At 46.7% G+C, this 20,488-nt stretch overlaps 1 protein-coding gene across 1 annotated transcript in view; it reads left to right on the top strand.

Annotated features, from left to right (window-relative positions):
* SPAG9 (sperm associated antigen 9) overlaps positions 1-20,488 on the top strand; it is a 2,066,870-nt gene that overhangs the window by 63,551 nt on the left and 1,982,831 nt on the right. The window contains exon 2 of the mRNA XM_078654422.1: positions 12,312-12,432. Within this exon, the coding sequence (XP_078510548.1) occupies positions 12,312-12,432 (121 nt within the window). The remainder of the gene's footprint in view (positions 1-12,311; positions 12,433-20,488) is intronic.

Here is a 20,488-nt window from a genome sequence, read left to right as displayed (position 1 = left end):
GGCGCACTCCTCCCACACCCCCGCTCCGCCCCCTCCCCTGCCTGCCGTGTCGCATTTCTTAAGTTCCCTCAGCCGCACTCCAGACCCCTGCTGCTTTCACACCCTCTCCCCGCTCCGCCCCCTCCCCTGCCCGCCGTGTCGCATTTCTCCTCCCCCCTCCCCTTCTCTGCCTTCCCTCCGTCTTGTTTTTTTTTTTTTTACCCGCTCCGCCCCCTCCCTTTTCCCCGGAGTCACTTATTCCTCTGAAGAAATGACACAATGCTTTTAACAATCTCACAATTTGCACTCGTGTACCACTACCCCCTCTCTTCTCCCCCTTCCTCTCTCTCACTACCCCTCCCTTCTTTGTGTGCGCACGCACCACGTGAAATCCCAGCGAAAAGTTAGCAGCGCTGAAACCCTCCCAATCTCAGCCCGCCAGAATCGCTCTGGATGAAGGCAAAGCTTCTAGTGGCTCCCTAAGCTGTTTTCCTCTTACATACTCGGCTCAATCAGCGCTGCCGCACGGAAGCATTTTTTTCCATTTATTCCTCTCCGCTCCGCCCCCTCCCTTTTCCCCGGAGTCACTTATTCCTCTGAAGAAATGACACAATGCTTTTAACAATCTCACAATTTGCACTCGTGTACCACTACCCCCTCTCTTCTCCCCCTTCCTCTCTCTCACTACCCCTCCCTTCTTTGTGTGCGCACGCACCACGTGAAATCCCAGCGAAAAGTTAGCAGCGCTGAAACCCTCCCAATCTCAGCCCGCCAGAATCGCTCTGGATGAAGGCAAAGCTTCTAGTGGCTCCCTAAGCTGTTTTCCTCTTACATACTCGGCTCAATCAGCGCTGCCGCACGGAAGCATTTTTTCCATTTATTCCTCTGAAGGAATGACACAATGCATTTCCCGATCTCACAATTTGCACGTGTGTAGTTGAAGTTGATCCCAAAACATGCCCTTTCACGTGAAAACCGTTTCTTCTCCCTTTTTCACAAGCGAGGGATCATCCCAGGTAGGAGGGACCAGAGGGAGAAAGAGAACCGCAACGCCTCATTCTTTTCTCGAACCCTCACTCTCTCTCTGCCTGCATTGCTCAGGTTTCCCTCTCGTCTTTTGTCTAGATCATTTCCATCTGCCCCTTTGCAAAGCTGGTTCCGTCTCTTTTTTGCTTTCCTTTTCACCCGTCCTCTTTTCTGTCATTCTGTATTTTCTGTTTGCCTCTCTCAACTACAAAGAATTTGACAACTATAAAATTCACACACAAACATATAAGCCCCTTCATACAGACTCATGAACACTTTCACAGAACAGATGCACCCCCCTCCCCCACCACAAAGCGCGTCCGCTTCATTACTTCATGCGCGGCCTCTCCTTAACCTAATCTACCTCACCATCTATTCTGTGTTGTCAGACTGGAAGGCACCTTCGATGCATCTGCTACTATTTGCTTGACGTCCTGTGCGCTCCTCTCATCCTGTGTCCTACAAGTCCCTTCTTTTATTTTAATTAAATACCGGACCATTTACTTGCACAAAAAAAAAATACAGACTGCAAGGCGCCTTCAGTGCATCTGCTACTATTTGCTTTAACACAAACTAACACTTTACCATACTGCACTTCCTGCTTTCTCCCTCCCTACCTCCCTTTTTCTTGAGTCCCTTCTGCTTTAGCTACATGCCACTACTATTTGCTTGCCATCTTTCGTGCTCTTAACCCTCCCTTTCTCCATTAAGCCCTTATTTTTTTTTTATAATACATCATACCATTTGCACACAATACTACCTTACTCTTACGCAACTGCTACTATCTTCTTCTCTCCCTCCCTGTCTCTACCTACTACAGCATCCATTTTAATATAACAATTTGGAGCTGTACTGCAACTTTTGTATTTCTACTACTTCTCATTATTGTTTACTTGTTTTTATATGTTATTACAATGCTACAATTGTTAGTTATTTCACGACAACACACAAAAACAATTTAGTTCGCCTCTACAAATATGCTCACATTCCTTTTGCCTTCCATAACTTTACTATCAACAAGTTGCTGCTCTTATATCTTTTGCCCCCCACTCTTCCTTATCCATACTCTGCCATTCACCCATACAATCTTCCTTCACACACACAATTCTTTTGAAATAACTTTCTCGCATATTACCTTTTAGCACTCCATACTAACAAGCATTTTTGCTGCCTACTCCCACAGTCCCCCGCAGCCCAAACTCACACGTTGCACAAAACTCCATATTGTATTAAAATAGCGTGCCACTTGCCAGCCGCAATTAACCTCCTGGTCCAAGTACGCCCACCCCTCCCCTGGAGGGTTTGAATGCGCATTGTTTGTGTTGAGGAAGGTCACGTGAGCACTCTCTGTAACAGCCCACCCCCAAAAGGCACGTGCTCATCTCCCAGCTGGCTGCTGCTTTGACACAGGCCGACACTTCCTGCCGTGCGTTCCTTGCCCCCACCCCGAAAGAATTTGAGATGGCATGTTTGACCTCCGACCTTGCTTATCCATCCCAGTCCTCTTCTGTTCTTAATTTCAGCTTCTATACCCCTGCACACCAACTGTTTGAAAACCACGTAGGGTATACTTATACTGGGTTAGACTTTGGCACGTCAGTAATGGGTTTATGTGGTCAGCGGAATCTTTTTGGGGGTGGAAATAGGGGAAGAGGGTGTTATGCCAGGCACCCTTTGAGGCCTTATTGCCTCCTTGTGCTTTCACCAACACATCCACCATCACCTCCACATCCACCACCACCACATCCACCACCACCACATCCACCACCACCGCATCCACCACCACCACCACACCCACCACCACCACACCCACCACCACCACACCCACCACCACTACATCCACCACCACATCCACTACAACCACCACCCCATCCACCACTACCACCACCACCCCATCCACCACCACCGCCGCATCCACCACATCCACCACCACCACATCCACCGCATCCACCACCACCACATCCACCGCATCCATCACCACCACATCCACCATCACATCCACCATCACATCCACCATCACATCCACCACCACATCCACCACCACATCCACCACCACATCCACCATGACATCCAACGCCACATCCACCACCACATCCACCACATCCACCACCACTTCACCACCGCATCCACCACCACATCCACCACTCATCCACGCAACGCCACTCACACACGCAACGCCACTCACACACGCCACTCATCCACGCAACGCCACTCATCCACGCAACGCCACTCATCCATTTGCAAAACGAAAAGGTCAAACTCTTCTATTGCGAGACCTATTGCATTTTCAATGCTTGTTCAATGTGGCATCGCTTTTAGTAGAAGGAAAACTCTCCAACAGCCAATTGGAGCACAACACAAGCACTTTCAGAGAAAGCATATTACTCACGACCAATCTAATCATGTACTCCTGGATTCCAATATGTGGGCAGAGCCAAAGTCCCTCCCTTGGTGATTCTCACTTAATTGTCTGGCGACAGCTGCACTGTCAAGCCAGACCATAAACATTATGTGAACTGTGATTCTGAGTGTAGTGGGGCTGGGTCCTTGAGTCAAAGCCATGGCTAAATGTAACAAAATAATTTGTAACTATTTTGTTAGTCTTTCACTCTGAGGTAACTATGTATAAAATAACGCACATACCTATGTTTTTTTAAATCAACTTTATTTAGAAAATGTTCACACCATACCTGAGCAGTCATAAACAGAATCCTTCGAGATGATATCCATCAATTTAATTCCATAAATTCATTTGAATCCTAAACACATTTCACAATTAGATATACTTTACACTTTCATGGCACAGCAGCAAACCAAACCCAGCGTCAAACACAATTATGGTTGTCACAAGCACCAACATTTACTTGCTACTGCTACTATCAGACCCACCATCCTGCTCACAGCCAGTCCCCGTTAGATTTAACAATTCCCTACATAAGTCTCTCCAGATTACAATGTCCTCCTCTAACTTTTAATCCCTGCGAGAGGCTTTCATATGCAGGTCCTCTGCCAGGGACCACTCTCCCACATCTCTTATCCAACTCACGAACGTTGGAGCCCGCTCACCCATCCAGCAATTTGCCACCCTCTGTTTGACCAACACCAATGCTAGCTGTAGTAACTTATTGGCCGTTTTCCTTTTCTTGCGTTGCGATACCAGCCCCAAGAAACACTGTTCTGGCATAACCTATAGTAATGTTTCCACCCCTTCAGAGTCTTGCTACTACAGTAACCCAATATTGGTGTACTACTGGGCATTCCCGCGCCAGGTGCATGAACCTTGAATGGGCCCTGTGACAACTAGGGCATTCATGTGACCGGGATACGGTGGAGGCTCACAGGGGTCATATACACCCGCTGTAAAAATGTATTGTGCAGTAGCTTCAACCGGGCATTACAAGACATCTTATGCGTTAGTGTACATACTCTCACCCAATCCTTCTCCGGCAATGGTACCTGCAAGTCCTCATTCCATGCCTCCCATGCCCTAAGGGCTAGAGATCCCGAATCCACCCTTATGGCCTTATACAACAATGACACCAGTCTACACCCACCGCCACACGTTTACAATATGTCTAGGGTCTGGGGTATGTCTGGGCAAGTGGGCTATGTGACTTTGACCAGCTCCACCAGGCCTGCGTATTGAAGATATTTCCCCTGCCCCAAGTCAAACTCTTTGCACGCCTGCTCAAAGGTAAGGAAGGTGTCATTCACGTACAAGTCTGCCAAAACCATGCAGCAACCCTCCCTCCAAGCCTGGAAAGACATGCTCTCCACCATCCTTTGCACTGGAACTAACTGCCTAAATAGGCAATTCCAGGTGAAAGGGAGCCCACACTCAACACTCTTTCCACAACTTTCTCCCTCAGGAAGGCTGTTTGCCGAACCACATATGGTAGTTCTGCACTCACCCCAGCACCCTCCATCAAAATCGCAGGCCAGTTCTCTGGTTGCACCCGACCGCCAAGTAAGCGATTTTCTCAGTTATTACCCTCATCCAACCATTGCACAGTATGCTGAAGGTGCACAGCGTAATAATAAAGATCAAACCTAGGCACCCCTAGCTCCTCTTTTTCATACCGCTTCAAAAGCACCTGCAACGCTACTCTGTAGCACTTCCCCGCCCAAAACAGGGATACCAAGAGGGAGTTCAGCTGTCGAAACACTGTTGCAGGGATCTGGCGCATCGCATTCTGCAAGACATACAAACATCTCGGTAGCATCACCATCTTTGCCACAACCATTCTACCGATTAGGGACAGTGGCAGCGTATCCCAAAAGTCCACAGAGAGCTTCAGTGTTTCATCTACCCTGGATATATTCAGCTGAAAAAACTTAGCGTCCCCGTGTGCACCCTGCCCCCCCCAGGTATCTAAAGTGGTCCATCTCCTATCTCACACCCAAACTAGGCAGCTCCTCCTCCCTACACTCTCTCCTGCCAGGGGGAACGTCAAGGACTTGCGCCTATTGATGCACAATCCAGAGTATACCGCAAATTGGTCCAACAACAGCAGCATTTCGTTATAGCCTCACGTGGGGACGTAACATAGAACATCGCTTCATCCGCATACAATGAGATAAGGTGTGTAACATTCTCAATGTGTTTTCCCCAACGACCTAGGTCTTGTCTTGCCCATACCGTGGTGTGCTCAATGGCCAGAACCAACAGCAGCGGCGACCGAGGGCATCCCTGCTGCGTACCTCGCCCCAGCAACTACTGCACTGACCTGGTTTGGCCCAGCTGCACACGTACCACAGGGTTCATATATAATATTTTTACCCACCTTCAAAAGTGTGGTCCAATCCCCAACCTTCCAAGGGTTTCCAACAGAGATCCCTAGTGCACTGTCTCAAACACTTTTTCAAGGTCAATAGAGACCAGTGCCATCTCCTCAGGGGCCACCTGCGTCTCATGCAGTATATGCGCCAACAATCGTATGTTCATGGACGTGCTATGGCCTGGGATGAAGCTGCACTGGTCCCCCTGAAGTAGGTAGCCCATGTGCAGTCCCAGCCGTTTGGCCAGCACTTTGCATAGGATTTTAATGTCTGTGTTGATCATTGTCAATGGGCGGTATGCCGCTGGGTACTGAACATCCCCACCCAGCTTCGGGATCATGCAAATATCGCCCTTGCGCCTAGTAGGGGGCAATATTCCACTATCAAAGGACTCATTAAAAGTCTGCAACAATGGCTGAACCAACTTTGCTCAGTATGCCTGGTAATACTCGATGGGCAGACCGGGGCCCCCCTCCGGAGTCAGGAGGGTCAAGGGGGAAGTATGAGTGCCAGGGGTGAGGGGTAGCTGCCAGGCCAGGGGGGTGAAGGGCTAGTGCCACCGAGGTGAAGGTTGAGCGCCAGGTCAGGACGGTCAAGGGTGAGTGCCAGGGAGAGAAAGGGTGAGTGCAAGGGGTGAAGGGTAGCTGCCAGGCCAGGGGGAGGAAGAGCATATGCCATAGAGGTGAAGGGTGAGTGCCAAGGGGGGGGAGTAGTGAATGCCAGGAGGGACATGGGTGAGTGTCAGGGAGGTGACAGTTGAGTGTCACGCAGAGCCAATGCTGAGTGCCAGAGAGGGAGAAGGTTGAGTGCCAGGTGCAAGAAGTGACTGCCAGGCCTGAGAGGTGAAGGGCGAGTGCCAGGGATGTGAGGGGTGAGTGACAAACTGCAAACAGTAGTGAGCGGTGGTCTAGAAGGAGGTGCGGAGTACTTCACCCGGTGTGTGCCAGGCTGGGACGCACCAGTGCCAGGCCAGACTTGGGTGGATGCAAGAACCTCTGAAATGCGGGTGCCAGGTCACTCGTAACCTTAGTACAGGAGTGGGGTGCGCAGGAAAGAGTAACATCTTAAAACAAGAAACAATTCAAAATCCTGATTACTCCACTTTATGGTTTTGCAACCTTATGTGGAAAATAATTAGCAAATTAATGGGCTTCCGTAGCAGACTTGCAGCTTGTTACAGCAACTTATAGAGATAAAGTTTGCATTGCAAATAAGCCAAAGCTAACACAATTTGAATTAGTAACGGTAAGATTTGCAATGAACTAGAGACAAGTTAAAAAAGCACCCCAGAATTGAACCGAGGATACAGAATAATAAAAATGGGGACAATATTGGTCTCCTTTTCACAGCTGACAGCCAAAAAAACAGGGTGATGTGTAAATTTTTCATAAAATCTTTTGTTGCGGGTGTGTGTGTGGTTGTGGTTGTGTGTTTCTGAGTGGTTGTGTGTGTGGGTGTGTGTGGTTGTGTGTGTTGTGTGTGTGTGGTTGTGTGGTGTGGGTGTGGTTGTGGGTGTGTGGTTGTGGGTGTGGTTGTGTGTGTCTGGTTGTGTGTAGTTGTGCGTGTGTGGTTTGTGTGTGTGTGTGGATGTGTGTGTTGTGTGAGTGGTTTGGCGTGGTTGTGTGTGTGGATGTGTGGTTGTGTGTGGTTGTGTGTGTGGTTGTGGTTGCACGTGTGGCTGTGTGTGGTGTGGCTGTGTGTGGTGTGGTTGTGTGTGGTTGTGGGTGTGTGGTTGTGGGTGTGGTTGTGTGTAGTTGTGCGTGTGTCGTTTGTGTGTGTGTGGATGTGTGTGTTATGTGAGTGGTTCGGCGTGGTTGTGTGTGTGGATGTCTGTGTGGGTGTGGTTGTGGGTGGTTTTTGTGTGTGGTTGTGTGCGTGGTTGTGGTTGCGCGTGTGGTTGCGTGTGTGGTTGCGTGTGTGGTTGTGTGTGTGGTTGTGTGTGTGGTTGTGGTGTGGCTGTGTGTGGTGTGGTTGTGTGTGTGGTTTTGTGTGTGTGGTTTTGTGTGTGTGGTTGTTTGGGTGTGGTTGTGTGGGTGTGGTTTTGGGTGTGGGTTTGTGGTTGTGGGTGTGCGGTTGCGTGTGTGGTTGCGTGTGTGTGTGGTTGTGTTGCTGTGTGGTGTTGCTGTGTGGTTCTGTGTGTGGTTGTGTGTGGGTGTGGTTGTGTATGGTTGTGTGTGTGTGGTTTTGTGTGGGTGTGGTTGTGGTTGCGTGGGTGTGGTTGAGTGTGGGTGGTTGTGTGTGTGGTTGTGTGTGGTTGTGTTAGTGTGTGTGTGGTTGTGGTTGTGTGTGTGGTTGTGTGGTTTTATGTGTGGTTGTGTGTTTGTGGGTGTGTTTTTTTTGTGTGTGTGGTTGTGTGGTTGTGTGGTTGTGTGGGTGTGTGTGTGGTTGTGGGATTGGGTGTGGTTGTGTGTGTGGTTGTGTGTGTGTGTGTGGTTGTGTGTGTGGTTGTGTGTGTGGTTGTGGTTGTGTGTGTGGTTGCGCGTGTGGTTGTGTGTGTGTTGTGTGTGGTTGTGTCGTTGTGGTTGTGTCTGTGTGGTTATGGGTGTGTGGTTGTGTTTGTGTGTGCGGCTGTGTGTGTGGTTGTGTTTGGTGGTTCCGTGTGGTTGTGTGTGTGTGTGGTTCTGTGTGTGGTTGGGTCTGTGTGGTTGTGGTTGTGTCTGTGTGGTTGTGTGTGGTTGTGGTTCTGTGTGTGGTCCTGTGTGGTTGTGTGGTTGTGGTTCGGTGGGTGTGGTTGTGTGTGTGGCTGTGTGTGTGGTTGTGGGTGTTGTTGTGGTTGTGTTAGTATGTGTGTGGTTGTGGATGTTGTGTTAGTGTGGTTGTGGTTCTGTGTGTGTCGGTGTGTGTGTGGTTGTGGGTTTGTGTGGTTGTGGTTTTGTGTGGTTGTGTGGTTGTGTGTGGTTGTGTGTGGTTGTGTGTGGTTGTGTGTGGTTGTGTGTGGTTGTGTGGTTGTGGGTGTGGTGTGTGTGGTTGTGTGTGGTTGTGTGGTTGTGGGTGTGGTGTGTGTGGTTGTGTGTGTGGTTGTGGGTTTGGGTGTGGTGTGTGTAGTTGTGTGTGTAGTTATGTGTGGTTGTGGTGTGTGTGTGTGGTTGTGTTTGTGTGGTTGTGCGCGTGTGTGTGTGGTTGTGTGTGGTTGGCGTGGTTGGCGTGGTTGTGGCTGTGTGTATGTTTGTGTGGATGTGTGTGTGGTTGTGTATGTGGTTGTGTGCGTGGTTGTGTGGATGTGTGTGTGGTTGTGTGTGTGGTTGTGTGTGTTTGTGGTTGTGTGTGTGTGGGGTTGTGTGTGGTGTTGTGGTTTTGTGTGTGTGTGGGTGTGTGGTTGTGTGTGTTGTGTGTGTGGTTGTGTGTATGGTTGTGTGTGTTTGTGGTTGTGTGTGTGTGTAGTTTTGTGTGTGTGTGTGGTTGTGGTTTTGTGTGTGGTGTGCATGGGTGTCCGCAGGGGGGGCAAGGAGGGGCGCTTGCTCCCCCCTGGAGCGCCTCTCCTTGCCCCCTGTGCGCGCGCCCATGTGCACTAATGCATCCCGGAGGGAGGCCTGACGCCGGGGCTCATCCTCAGGCAGGACAACATCCAATTGTCCGCCTTTAGGCATTGAAGGGAACAGAGTTGTTCCCTGCAAAAGGCCTCCGCTCCCTGATGGGGCCACCTCGCACTCCCCTGTGCACAAGAGCAGCCCCACCCCGCCTATTATCATTCTGTGTGGGGGCGATTGCTACATACAGAATGACAATGGGTCAGTCTGGGCTGGCACAGCATGTGGTGGCCTCCTACAGCCTCAGTCCAGGGCAGGGCATTCTGTCACATGGAAGTGCAAAAACGCTCATGCTGCTGTTAGGTGAGAATCCAGTTAGCCAAAGGAAGGCGGTGAAAGAAGTTGAAAGGAAAGGATTATAGTTATAGTATATCCAAGTGTAACGTTACTTGTTGTATTATATATCTGGATGCAATGGTGGAAGCAACAAAAATACCAGTTGGGCGGCACATTATATTAAGTACAGATTTTTAGCTTATGTGTTTTAAGCCACGCATTTTATTACATCAAACACCCTTTTGGCGAGACCCCCCCAGTTTTTTCATCCCACTTAACGCTCTGGAAACAACACCATGTTATTCGCCCCAGGTCAAGGCACTGTGCATCATGTATGACTCATGCCTTCCACTTTTTCTGATTGCCTATGTGCAGGGGCATAGTGAACCCTGCTCCACCCCACCCCTTGCTTTAGGAGCTACAGCAAGGGTGGAGTTCTTGATAGGTCTCATAATTAATGTGAAAAGGTGAGTGAGTAAGTAAGTGAAGGGATGGGTGGATGGATGGCTGGATAGATGAGTGAAATGATGGATGGATGGATGGATGAGTGAAAGGGTGAATGATGGGCGAGTGAATGTGTGGATGGATGAGTGAAAAGATTGATGGATTGATGAATTGATAAATCAACGGTGGATTGATGAATTGATAAGTGAAAGGTTGAATGAATGGACGGGTGAGTGAAAGGGTGGATGTAAGGCTGGATGAGTGAGTGAAAGGGCAGGTAGATGGACACAAGGAGGGATCAATGAGTGAAGGAGTGAAAGGGTGGATGGATCTGTGAAAGAATGGATGAATGATAGGTTCAATGGATGGATTCATGAGTCGATGAGTAGATGGATGGGAGGGTGGATGGAAGGATGGATGGCTAAGTGAAAGGGGAATTGAAAGAGGAAGGGGTAAATGGATGACTGAACGGGTGAATGGCTGGATGGATGAGTTAATGGATGGATAGGGTGAAAGGGTAGATGGATGATGTATGAGTAAAAGGGTGGATTGAGGGATAGATAAGTGAAATGATGGATGGAAGGAAACGTGATGGATCGGTTTGTAAATGGATGAATATGGACATTGTTGGGCACACAGATGGAGGGACAGAATGAATGGTGAAAGACTGAATGATGGATGAAAGTAAGATTACACATTGTAAGCCCCATTATCTTAAGCAACATTTCCTATACATTGACTTTCCCATTTATATGAGTGATAGTCTCTTTATATGTGTGTGTTGTAACGCACTCCAAAACTCTGCCCCACATACTTGGGATGAGTAGCACTATAGAAGAAATTAAATACACATGAAAGAGGGTCTATGTGAAGATGAGGGGCGCCATTGGAGGGTGATATCAAGGCCAGACTGGCCGGACCGGGCATCAGGTGTTTTCTCTGGGAGCTGGAAAGGTGGGGGCGGTTTTGTTACCAGAAAAAGGCCTGCACATTTGCTTAAAGCTGCGCATATACTGACAAACCATGCAGTGCACAATTGTCTCATCCTAATATAAACTTATTTTCACTTGTACTTTAGTGGTTGTCTATTTATTTACTTACTTACATCAGAGAAGGTTGCGCAATAGTATGTCTGTAAACCTTACCTTTTGTCCTGAATTTTGACCCGCTGTCCTGAATTTTTATCCTGAATTTTGACCCTTTGTCCTGAATTTTTACACTCGCTGTCCTGAATTTGCACCCATGCCAGTTGGCTTGTAAATCTGCCCCGTAGCCTTCAGCTTTTGGGATGCCAGTGGAGCAAATTTAGGGTTCAGGGTGGGTATGGGTTTTGGGGTGGCAGTGATAATTTTAGGGTTCAAGGTGTGTATGAGTTTTGGAGTGCCAGGGGTAATTTTAGGGTTCAGGGCGGGTATGGGTTTTGGGATGCCAGGGGAAATGTTAGGGTTCAGGGTGGATATGGGTTTTGGGGTGCCAGGTGTAATTTTAGGGTTCAGGGTGGGTATGGGTTTTGGGTTGCAAGGTGGGGCATATTAGGGTTCAGGGCGGGTATGGGTTTTGGAGTGCCAGGGGGACAATTTTAGGGGTCAGGGCAGGTATGAGTTATGGATTTTGGGGTGCCAGGGGGCTACTTTTAGGGACCAGGGAATGTATGAGTTTTAAGGTGCCAGGGGGGTAATATTAGGGTTTATAAGTGTGCTCTGATTGTTGTCCAGTTTCAAATGCAGAATTCACCACTTTTTTTTCTCAGCTTGGCCTGAGCATTACCCGATCCTGATTGTCTGCCATTTTAGCCCCGCCCCTATTGATTAACACTAGCCACGCCCCTTCGTTTGCCAGGTTAGCCCCCTCTGGAAAAATTTCTGCGGATGCCCATGTGTGTTGGCTCAACATCCTGTGATTCTGGGCTTTCAGTAACTTTCAGCCATGCTAAATAGCCGATGTGCTGCTAGACAACATGGCTAAAAGACATTCACATTGACAAGGACAATAGTTTGGGCATTGCTGAGACCTATTGGTTTTGCCAGTGCTTGTTTTTAATGTTGGTAACACATTCCTACACAAATCACTATGTTGTAAATAAGTACGTTGACATTAAAAGTAAAGGTTTTCTCTGGTTGGTTGAGCTTTGTTATTTCTTATGTAACATTATGTTAGCCATATAGGTTGTATAATAGACAAGCATTGAATCTTATTAGTGTGCACTGTATTTTTTTTAAGCATGGTTTCAATAGTAGCACCATTTGAGCTAGGTTTAATTAAAACTGATTTGTATTCCAGAAATTTATTGAATTTGAAGATTCCCAGGAACAAGAAAAAAAAGATTTGCAAGGCAAAGTGGAAACTTTAGAATCGCAAACACGACAGCTTGAAATGAAATCCAAAAATTATGCTGATCAGAGTAAGTTTTTTAATATTTGTTACTTCACTTTAGCAATGTCCTTGGACATCCAAATTACATAATTTCTTGTGCTTTAGATTGAGCCCTGTTTCACTACACCGTAATATATTACTTTTGTGTCTAATTGGGTTGTGGTCTGTTGCCTGCCTCCTTCAGCAATTTTATGTTCAATATTTATTTGCAGTGCAATTCCAAAGCTTTATTATGCATGCTACAAATTTAAGATGGAATCCAGTACACGTGTCTCCATATCTAGACTAAACAATAGATCCTGGCATCCAATTTATTATACCCAGGATTCGGTGTCCTTTCTCTTGTTTATTTTTTATAGATTCCCATTCATATATCTAGGTATCAAGGTTAAACTTTGTTTTGTATTTGTATTTATTGATATTAGAAGCATTTCAAACTACATACCAACACAGCAGTACACATGTCAGAAAGTTGATACATTGTTGATGAGTAGAGTAGTTGATGACAAAGTGCAGAACCTCTAGAGAATATCACATATATCATATGTTTTATTTATTTTATTTTATTGATTTTTTATGAATGCAAAAAGGAAGAACAACACAACAAATCAAAGAAAATTAAACATAAATTAAAGTACAGAGACCAAATCCAGGGCTTACAAGAATTACAGTGTACAGCAGTGAATACCGTTCAGCAATCATGGTGTGTATCATGAAACATTGCCATGCAACAACGAGCCATCCATGTCTCAGGATCTTGAAAGACAAAGTGTACTCGCAAAATGCCAAGAACAACCAGCAGTAACAACAATTTATATATGTCTACCACTTCTGTAACTTCCAAAGCAGGTAACTGCTCTCTAGAACAGTAGGATAAAGTATATCCCCAACACATTGTCTGTGAATGCAACCATAGGGACATAGCGAGCAAGCTCATTCAGCATCTCTCACGGAGGCCCCGTGGCCGGCATCTTTATCTTTAGTAGCAAGGTATATCCTATACAATCCCCAAAAGTTGTTCAGGCAATTTTCTTGGGGGAAGCAGTTCACTGTAGGTCTCGGTCTAAGTACCACAATAAATCATATGTCTCGACCAGCTAGCTACTGTGGGGAGCGGGCTATGGGACCAACAAACCGCAATCCTACATCAGCAGCCCCATATCGGGTAATCTCCTTATTGTTGTGGGCAAGGGTTTGAAGTATCAAAGCAAAGCAAGTAAGGGGTCTGGGGTTAGTGGCTTTTCAATAATATTGCCTAGTAGTTTAAAAATCTATATCCTGAAATTAGCAATCCCTGGACATAACTGCGCAAGATGAAAGAAATCAGCCCTTCTGCACCGCAACGCTCACATCCCACAGTGTTGCGTAACCCACACCTGTGCAGTCTCTCCGCAGAATAATAAACTCTGTTGAGAAATTTTAAATGGATTAACCTGTGCCGCCTGTTCAGGGAGATGAGCTTTGTGCTCTCACAGCAGTATTTCCACATCTCATCAGCTATATCTACCCCCAGGTCCACCTGCCATGCCAATCTCGCTTTCGTATAGGGGTTGGAGCGGTAACTCTGCGTAATCTTGTACAGCTTTGAGATGATATGATTGGGCGCGTCCGTTCTAATTATATATGTGAGGGCAGACAGTTCAGGTGGCTCCGCCAGATCGCTACCTAAGTTCTCAAGTAGTGACTGCCTCTTCCAGTGAAACACCGCCTTGAAGTCAGTATGTACCTTAATTCCTAAGTATCACACCGGGTCCGTTGTCCACCTCAGGTGAAAATCAGGAGTGAAGGGAACAGAGACAGGGGTTAGTGGGAAATTGATCGACTTGGTCCAGTTAACATGTAAGCTGGACAAAGCTCCGAATTTGACCACGTCGCGCAAGACAGGGGAGAGGTTAGTCTCGGGATCCCGAATATAGAGCAGTGTGTCATCAGCATAAGTAGAAACGATCAACTGATACCCCGGGAAACGGATTCCCCAGTGTCTGTGGTATTCTTTAAGTGCGCAAGCCAGAGGCTCCGCAACAAGCGCATAAAGTATCGGAGAAAGCGGACACTCCTGATGTGTGCCTTTAGTGATAGGAATTTTGTCCGTAACCATATCACCCAGTTTTTTTCTGGCCAACTTATTAGTGTATAATACTTTCACCATTTGCAAAAACACTTCTCCCACCCCCATCCTTATCAACACTTGATGCATAAATTTCCATTCGATCGAGTCGAATGCCTTCTCCATATCAAGGAATATAGCTACTGCCCGGACATCCTGCCTCGTGTGCTGAATTGCACCAAAAACCGTTCGTATGTTATAGATTAAGTTCCTGCTCGGTATGAACCTGGCCTGCTCTGGCGCCACGAGCAGCGGCACCAAGGGGGCCAGCTGGTTCGCCAAGCTTGGCGTCCACATTCAAAAGTGACTGTGGACGATACGAACACACTCAGTAGGCGACTTACCAGGCTTCAAGATAGCGACAATAAGCGCCTCTCTCTTATCGAGGGCGGCATCTGGCCGCTCTCGCTAATCTTCTCAAAGAGCGCAGCCGGGTGTGGAATGAGAATATCTTTGTATTCCTTATAAAATGAGACAGTTAGGCCGTCCACCCCAGGGGCACTGCCATCAAGGCCACTGTGATTTCCTCTGCATCCAGGGTCGCATTAGATATTCCCTGTGGGCATTCATCAGCCAAGCAAGTTTAATATCTGCCAGGTAGTCCAGCATTTTGGCATCTAGACCCTCTGCCTTTGCTGCATATAACTATGTATAGTAGTGTTTGAATCTATTAGCTATGTCTGACGAATCCATCAGAGGGACTCCCTGTTAGTCGTTAATAACGCTCACCCCAGTTATCTCCCTGCGCTTCTTAGTAAGGAGGCTAGAACCGAGCCAGGACGGTCCCCCCCACCATAAACACGAGCCGTCGCATACTTCTGCATGTGCTTGAGTTCAGAGTCAGCAGCCTCATGGTATTCTGTTATGAGTTCCTTAAACTCTTCCATCAGTTGGATATCTGCGCCATAAAGGAAATCATGCTCCTTAGCCGAGAGTCGCCCCCGAAGGGACCCAAGAACACCAGAATGTTTAGCCGTAGCTATCCCTAAATGCCTCCCAAACTGACGTAAAGGTGTCCACCGACCCTATGTTACACTCGTAAAAAGTGTTTATTTTTTCCAGCAGCTCTGATTGGAAGACCAGGCCAAGTAGGGAGTTAGGAGGGGATCGCCATGTAAATGGGGGTATCTGTATTTGTGAGCCATCCAAAACTAGCATATATTGGTGAGTGATCCGAGAAGGTGCGCGTTAGTACAGAGCAATCTCGGATTTGTTGGAACAGTTTGGGCATAAGTCCCAAGTTCTCAGGAGTGGTATGGTAAGTCCAACCCCACACAGCCAAGGGTTCTAGAATCTCAGGAACAACACTTGGGGATTAGGACTCACTCCAGCAGATGCCAAAAGTAGGGCCTACGGCTGGGCCAGTTGGAAGTGGTCAGCTTGGCAATTGTAAGAAAGACCCCTTGCAGCTTGCTGTGTCCCTTTAGCTTGAACAGGTCAGCCCTATGACACTTTGAGTCCACGTCTTTGTCCTGGGTACAAGAGAGAACAGGTCCAGTACTTTAGGGCTCTTCTCAGGTCACTGACAGCTGGCTCAGTCTCCCTCTGATCTTCCTTCAATCCAGGAGTGTTCTGAGGAGAGCACTGGGGATGCCACATTTATTCTTGCCACCAGCTTGTGGGTGGGAGAGATTCCTGACTCCTCCCTACCCTTTGGGGAAAAAGTTCCCAGGGGTTACCCTACCCACTATTGCTTTGCAGTATTTTCATGGTGGTGAAATTTATTAAAATATCTACTTGTCCATGGGGCAGGTTTCTTCGTGTTATGTTATGTTAGTTTTTTTATAGAGTGCATGGCTGCCCCAGCAACAGGGTGTCCCAGCGCTCGCAGACAAGTGAGCAGAGGAAATGAGGCTACATGTCCTGTAACAAAATCCACTTGTCCCTTTGGTGCCATGTAGTACAGCGATAAATTATGTCAGTAATCTCATTATATAAGAGCTCTGATATAGCCTCTCTGATTATGCCAGGGCTCATACCATAGTGGTGTTTGAATACTTGCAATCCCCTTATGTTGCCACTTTTCTGCAGATCTACATACTGGGGCTGAAGGTAGTGGTAAGCAGTAGTTCAAGGGATAGAATGCTCCTATGAGTCTGTGCAAACCTACTAACTTGCATGTTTTAAGGGTTTTCACCAACTATTCTCTAATCTGTTCCCATACTGAGAAATGTTGGCAATTTACTCCTGACAATAGCAGACGTAAACCTTCTTCCAGAGTTGGGTAAAAAGTCGTTGGAGGGAAAGTGAACTTGCAAACACTCCGATTTCCGCATGAGCAAATCTACACATGCATATTTTCTCATGCTAAAATGCAGCTCACAAATATTTTCTAGGAGTACTGTTTCTTGACCTACTTCTGTAAATTCTTGGGAATTCATGAAAGCCGTTTAGCTGCACTTAATGCAAGGACATATACCATGGGTACACTTTTGAGACTTTCTTTAATAATTGGGCCCCTAATTTGGTCTGGTGTTGACCTTTTGAGTTTATTAAGATTCTGTGTCTCTCTCTGTATCGTCTGGCTTCACTGTGAGTGACAGCTTTCGCTCTTTAACAAGGAGCCTACCGGCACACAAAGTAGTTTTGTTCTGTGCCAGTAACTGTAGCAGTGTGAGCTTTTTGGGACCAAAAACAACTTTTGCTTTTGCCAATGTTTGTTATAATGGCGAGGGCCCGGCATCTCCCACACCAATAAGGCTTTACAAAAACCGTGCCAAAACCAGTCACACAATGACAAAACGAAAAAGCTGACCACCCATTTCATACTTATTGGCTTTGTCAATGCTGGTTTATTTTTGTTTCCTATAATCTTATTGAAACTGGTTACAAGGAGTTTCTATTATGAATATTTTTGGGAAATACTAGCATACATCAACACGTTACTAAATGATGCTGCAAAGAAATGGTACCTAGAACTTTACAGTGGTTAAGCAACATTTATTTTTTCCTACTTTCATTATTTTATGAACATTTTATTTTTAAAGCAAATAATGATCAATCTTGCTTTCAAGCTTCTGTAAATATTTGCATCAAATCAGAGAGCATTCTGGGAGCATTATACATAGCCTCATATTGTTAAACTTTGAAAACGTTTGTACACATTTTTATACTGAAACCACTGTCAGTAGTGCAGTCAGAGCTTACAACATTTACTTAGAGCGTTCACCTTAATAATAAAGGCTTTCAATTAATGAACCATGAATAAAAGTTTCAACAGAATTAACATATGGACAAAAATATTACCTTAACTGCAGACAGTGCCATTCCCTGATCCATAATATGGTACTGCAAACTGGCAGCCAAAGGGTCTGTGCTGCAGGGGGTCCCAAGGACAAAATACATATGAAAGCCTATAGCCCTTGACCCCAAACAATATGTCCTGGGCATCGGGCTATAGGAATTTCTCATCCCTGAGTATTTTGTATGTGCTCTACTGCAAGAAACCCCTCAATGCCCGTCTCTGCCTAAATCCAAGATGGTGAAACCCTTCTTCCCTTATGCAGAGCCTGTGTGCTCACCCCAGAAAAGTGGCCATGGTAATACACAACTCCTCTTCTGTGGTCACTTCAAACCAGTTCTGAGGGCAGCTCATTCATCACTGGGATTGTTACCTACCTGACTGGGGGAACAAAAGTAGGGGCCTGTCTAAGCGTCATCTATGACAGTGGGGGACCCTTTGAAGCAAATTAAATTCCTGGGCACTACTCAAATGGTCATTCTGCTAGAGGAACAGAAAATCCCTCCCATTACCCCAGCCTTTGTCTTTGCTGTGTGAGAAGGTTTCACACCTCATTCAGGGCATGAGCACTCAGAGCGGCATTTGGAAGCTTATTCAAATTACCCTCCTTGCTAAAAGTACCTTTTTTAGGTCGAGGCCTACTAGACAGCACAGGTTTGCTAAAAACATATTGAGGACATTCTGAAAGCGTTGCTGGGAATGTATTCCATCCATTGCTTACCATTGGCTTTGTGTTTTGTATCTCACAGTTGCTTGTTTTCTTTTTGTTGGCTTTATTTGGTTTAAGCTTTCCAGCTTGACTTGGTGCCTCCTTTGTTGTGGGACATAAGCTGTTTACTGTATTCTTCCACAAGTGCTTGCTCTTATTTTGTCATATTAGCTGTGCATTCGAAGACAGAGGTCAAATGTCAGGCTCTGTTTTCTGAGGGATCTTGGCCTTTACTTTTCTCTCTTGGACTTAAAAGTGAGAGGATGTATCTGACAATCTGCAGGTGTGAAAGGAAATACTTTTTTTCTAGCATACAACAATATTTAAGTGCCTATAAATTAACTGTATAGCTACTTCAGAATATATTAGAATTAGAAAAGCAGAAATGAAACAGATTTTTTTGTAATTTTTAAGTGTGCTGGAAACAAATATTTTTATATGCGTCCTCGGCTTGCTGTTCCCTGTGTGTTGTTTTCTCTTGGAGATGGACAACGTCTTGTTTGAATGTAAGCAGATTATCTGCCGTTGAGGAGACCTATGGTTCTACCTCAGTCATGTGGTCTGCAACATTATGCAAATTCTATTGAAGAAGGAACACCTCGACTCTAACACCATCTATCCTTGCAGATAGCATGGAGTATTGCATGTGAGGAAGACTGATTGATGCCCTAAGGAGGTGCGTCTGTCCTGGATCCCATAGATGGGTTTGTCTGGGCTCCAGCCGCTGGCTTTGTGTACAATCAACCTTGTCTTGATTGGGGGTCCCTGCTTCTCTGCCCTTCACCATGATGTCTGGCTACTATATTGTTGCCCAGACTGACTTTCTCATTTTCTTCTGTTTTTAAGTCTCGAGTGTTGTGGCAGAGCATGCGCTGCTCGCGAGATTTATTGCTAACAAGGACTTTCATAAGAGGGCTTTAAGCCCCAACCCTCATTTCCATTGGCTGGCGTCACCGTTTATGCTAAAACGGTGGCCTGCCATTGGAAATGGAGGTTTTCTGTAGACTCCCTTTGGCCTCCGAGCCGGACTCGGTGGCCTGCTTTGCGTCTGTCGCAAAGCACTTTCTTATCTTTATGGGGCCATGTGTAAACGCATGGCCCCACAAAGACAAGAGATCCCCATGCTCCAGCTGCAACGCGATCCTCTTTTACTTTCAAGACCACGCTTGTTTTACACAAGAGTTGCGTACGGATAAAAAAAGATTATGCAAGATGCCAGAAAACCACATCTCACAAGAGAAGCGTGCTTTTGTGAAACTTTCATGATGTGATTTCGCACATCACTAACAGGGACATAACGCTGTAGGCCAAGAATTCAGCCTTAGCTGTTGATGAAAAAGCAGTGATGTGCCATGATGGCTTCAGGGAGCAGTGCCCAGGCGATTGTAATACAATCAGTGATGCATATCACCAGCAGACAGGTGTTTGTGGGGATGACAGGGCTTTGGTGGGTGTACAATGTGTTTTTATGTAGCAGGCGGCTCCTGCATCACCTGTTAGCCGTTCTGACAGAATATATGAAAAGCTCGGTTTATCTCAATGTTCGCTGGTTCTGTGGGCTGTTCTTGGCACAGCGCTGCGGATGCCACCCAGTTGCCTTCCGTGGACAGGCCTACGCTCAGTAAAAGCCCACGATTGTCACGCAAGTGATTTTCATAATTTCCGGCGCCTTGTCGTGTGTCGTCTCAGCGCAGTGTGATGCCGTAATCAGCGCTTTTCAACTTTTTCACCGAGATCCTCATCCTCCTGGGTAGTAATTACTGCCTGTTCCAGAGATGCTGATTAAGATCCAGAGAGGGCCGGAGCCGGGATCCGTGAAGTGCCCAGAGTTGATGGAGGCGCTAGATGAGCGCATGTTTGATGCAGTGCCCTCTTCTACCTTCCTGAGCCTGCCGGCTTCATGTCCTTCATACAGAAGTGCCTCGTTTCAGAGGGTGTGACGCGCCACATTTATCAAACACAACTTACTGTATGTAAGCATTCCATGTCCAGATCACCAGCCTTCGCTTGCTGTTTTCATCAGGGGT

The sequence above is a fragment of the Lissotriton helveticus genome, chromosome 7, assembly GCF_964261635.1.
Source record: "Lissotriton helveticus chromosome 7, aLisHel1.1, whole genome shotgun sequence".
NCBI classification, from domain to species: Eukaryota; Metazoa; Chordata; class Amphibia; order Caudata; family Salamandridae; genus Lissotriton; species Lissotriton helveticus.
The sequence above is the reverse complement of the archived record's forward strand: the minus strand, read 5'-3'. Positions and strand labels throughout refer to the sequence as shown.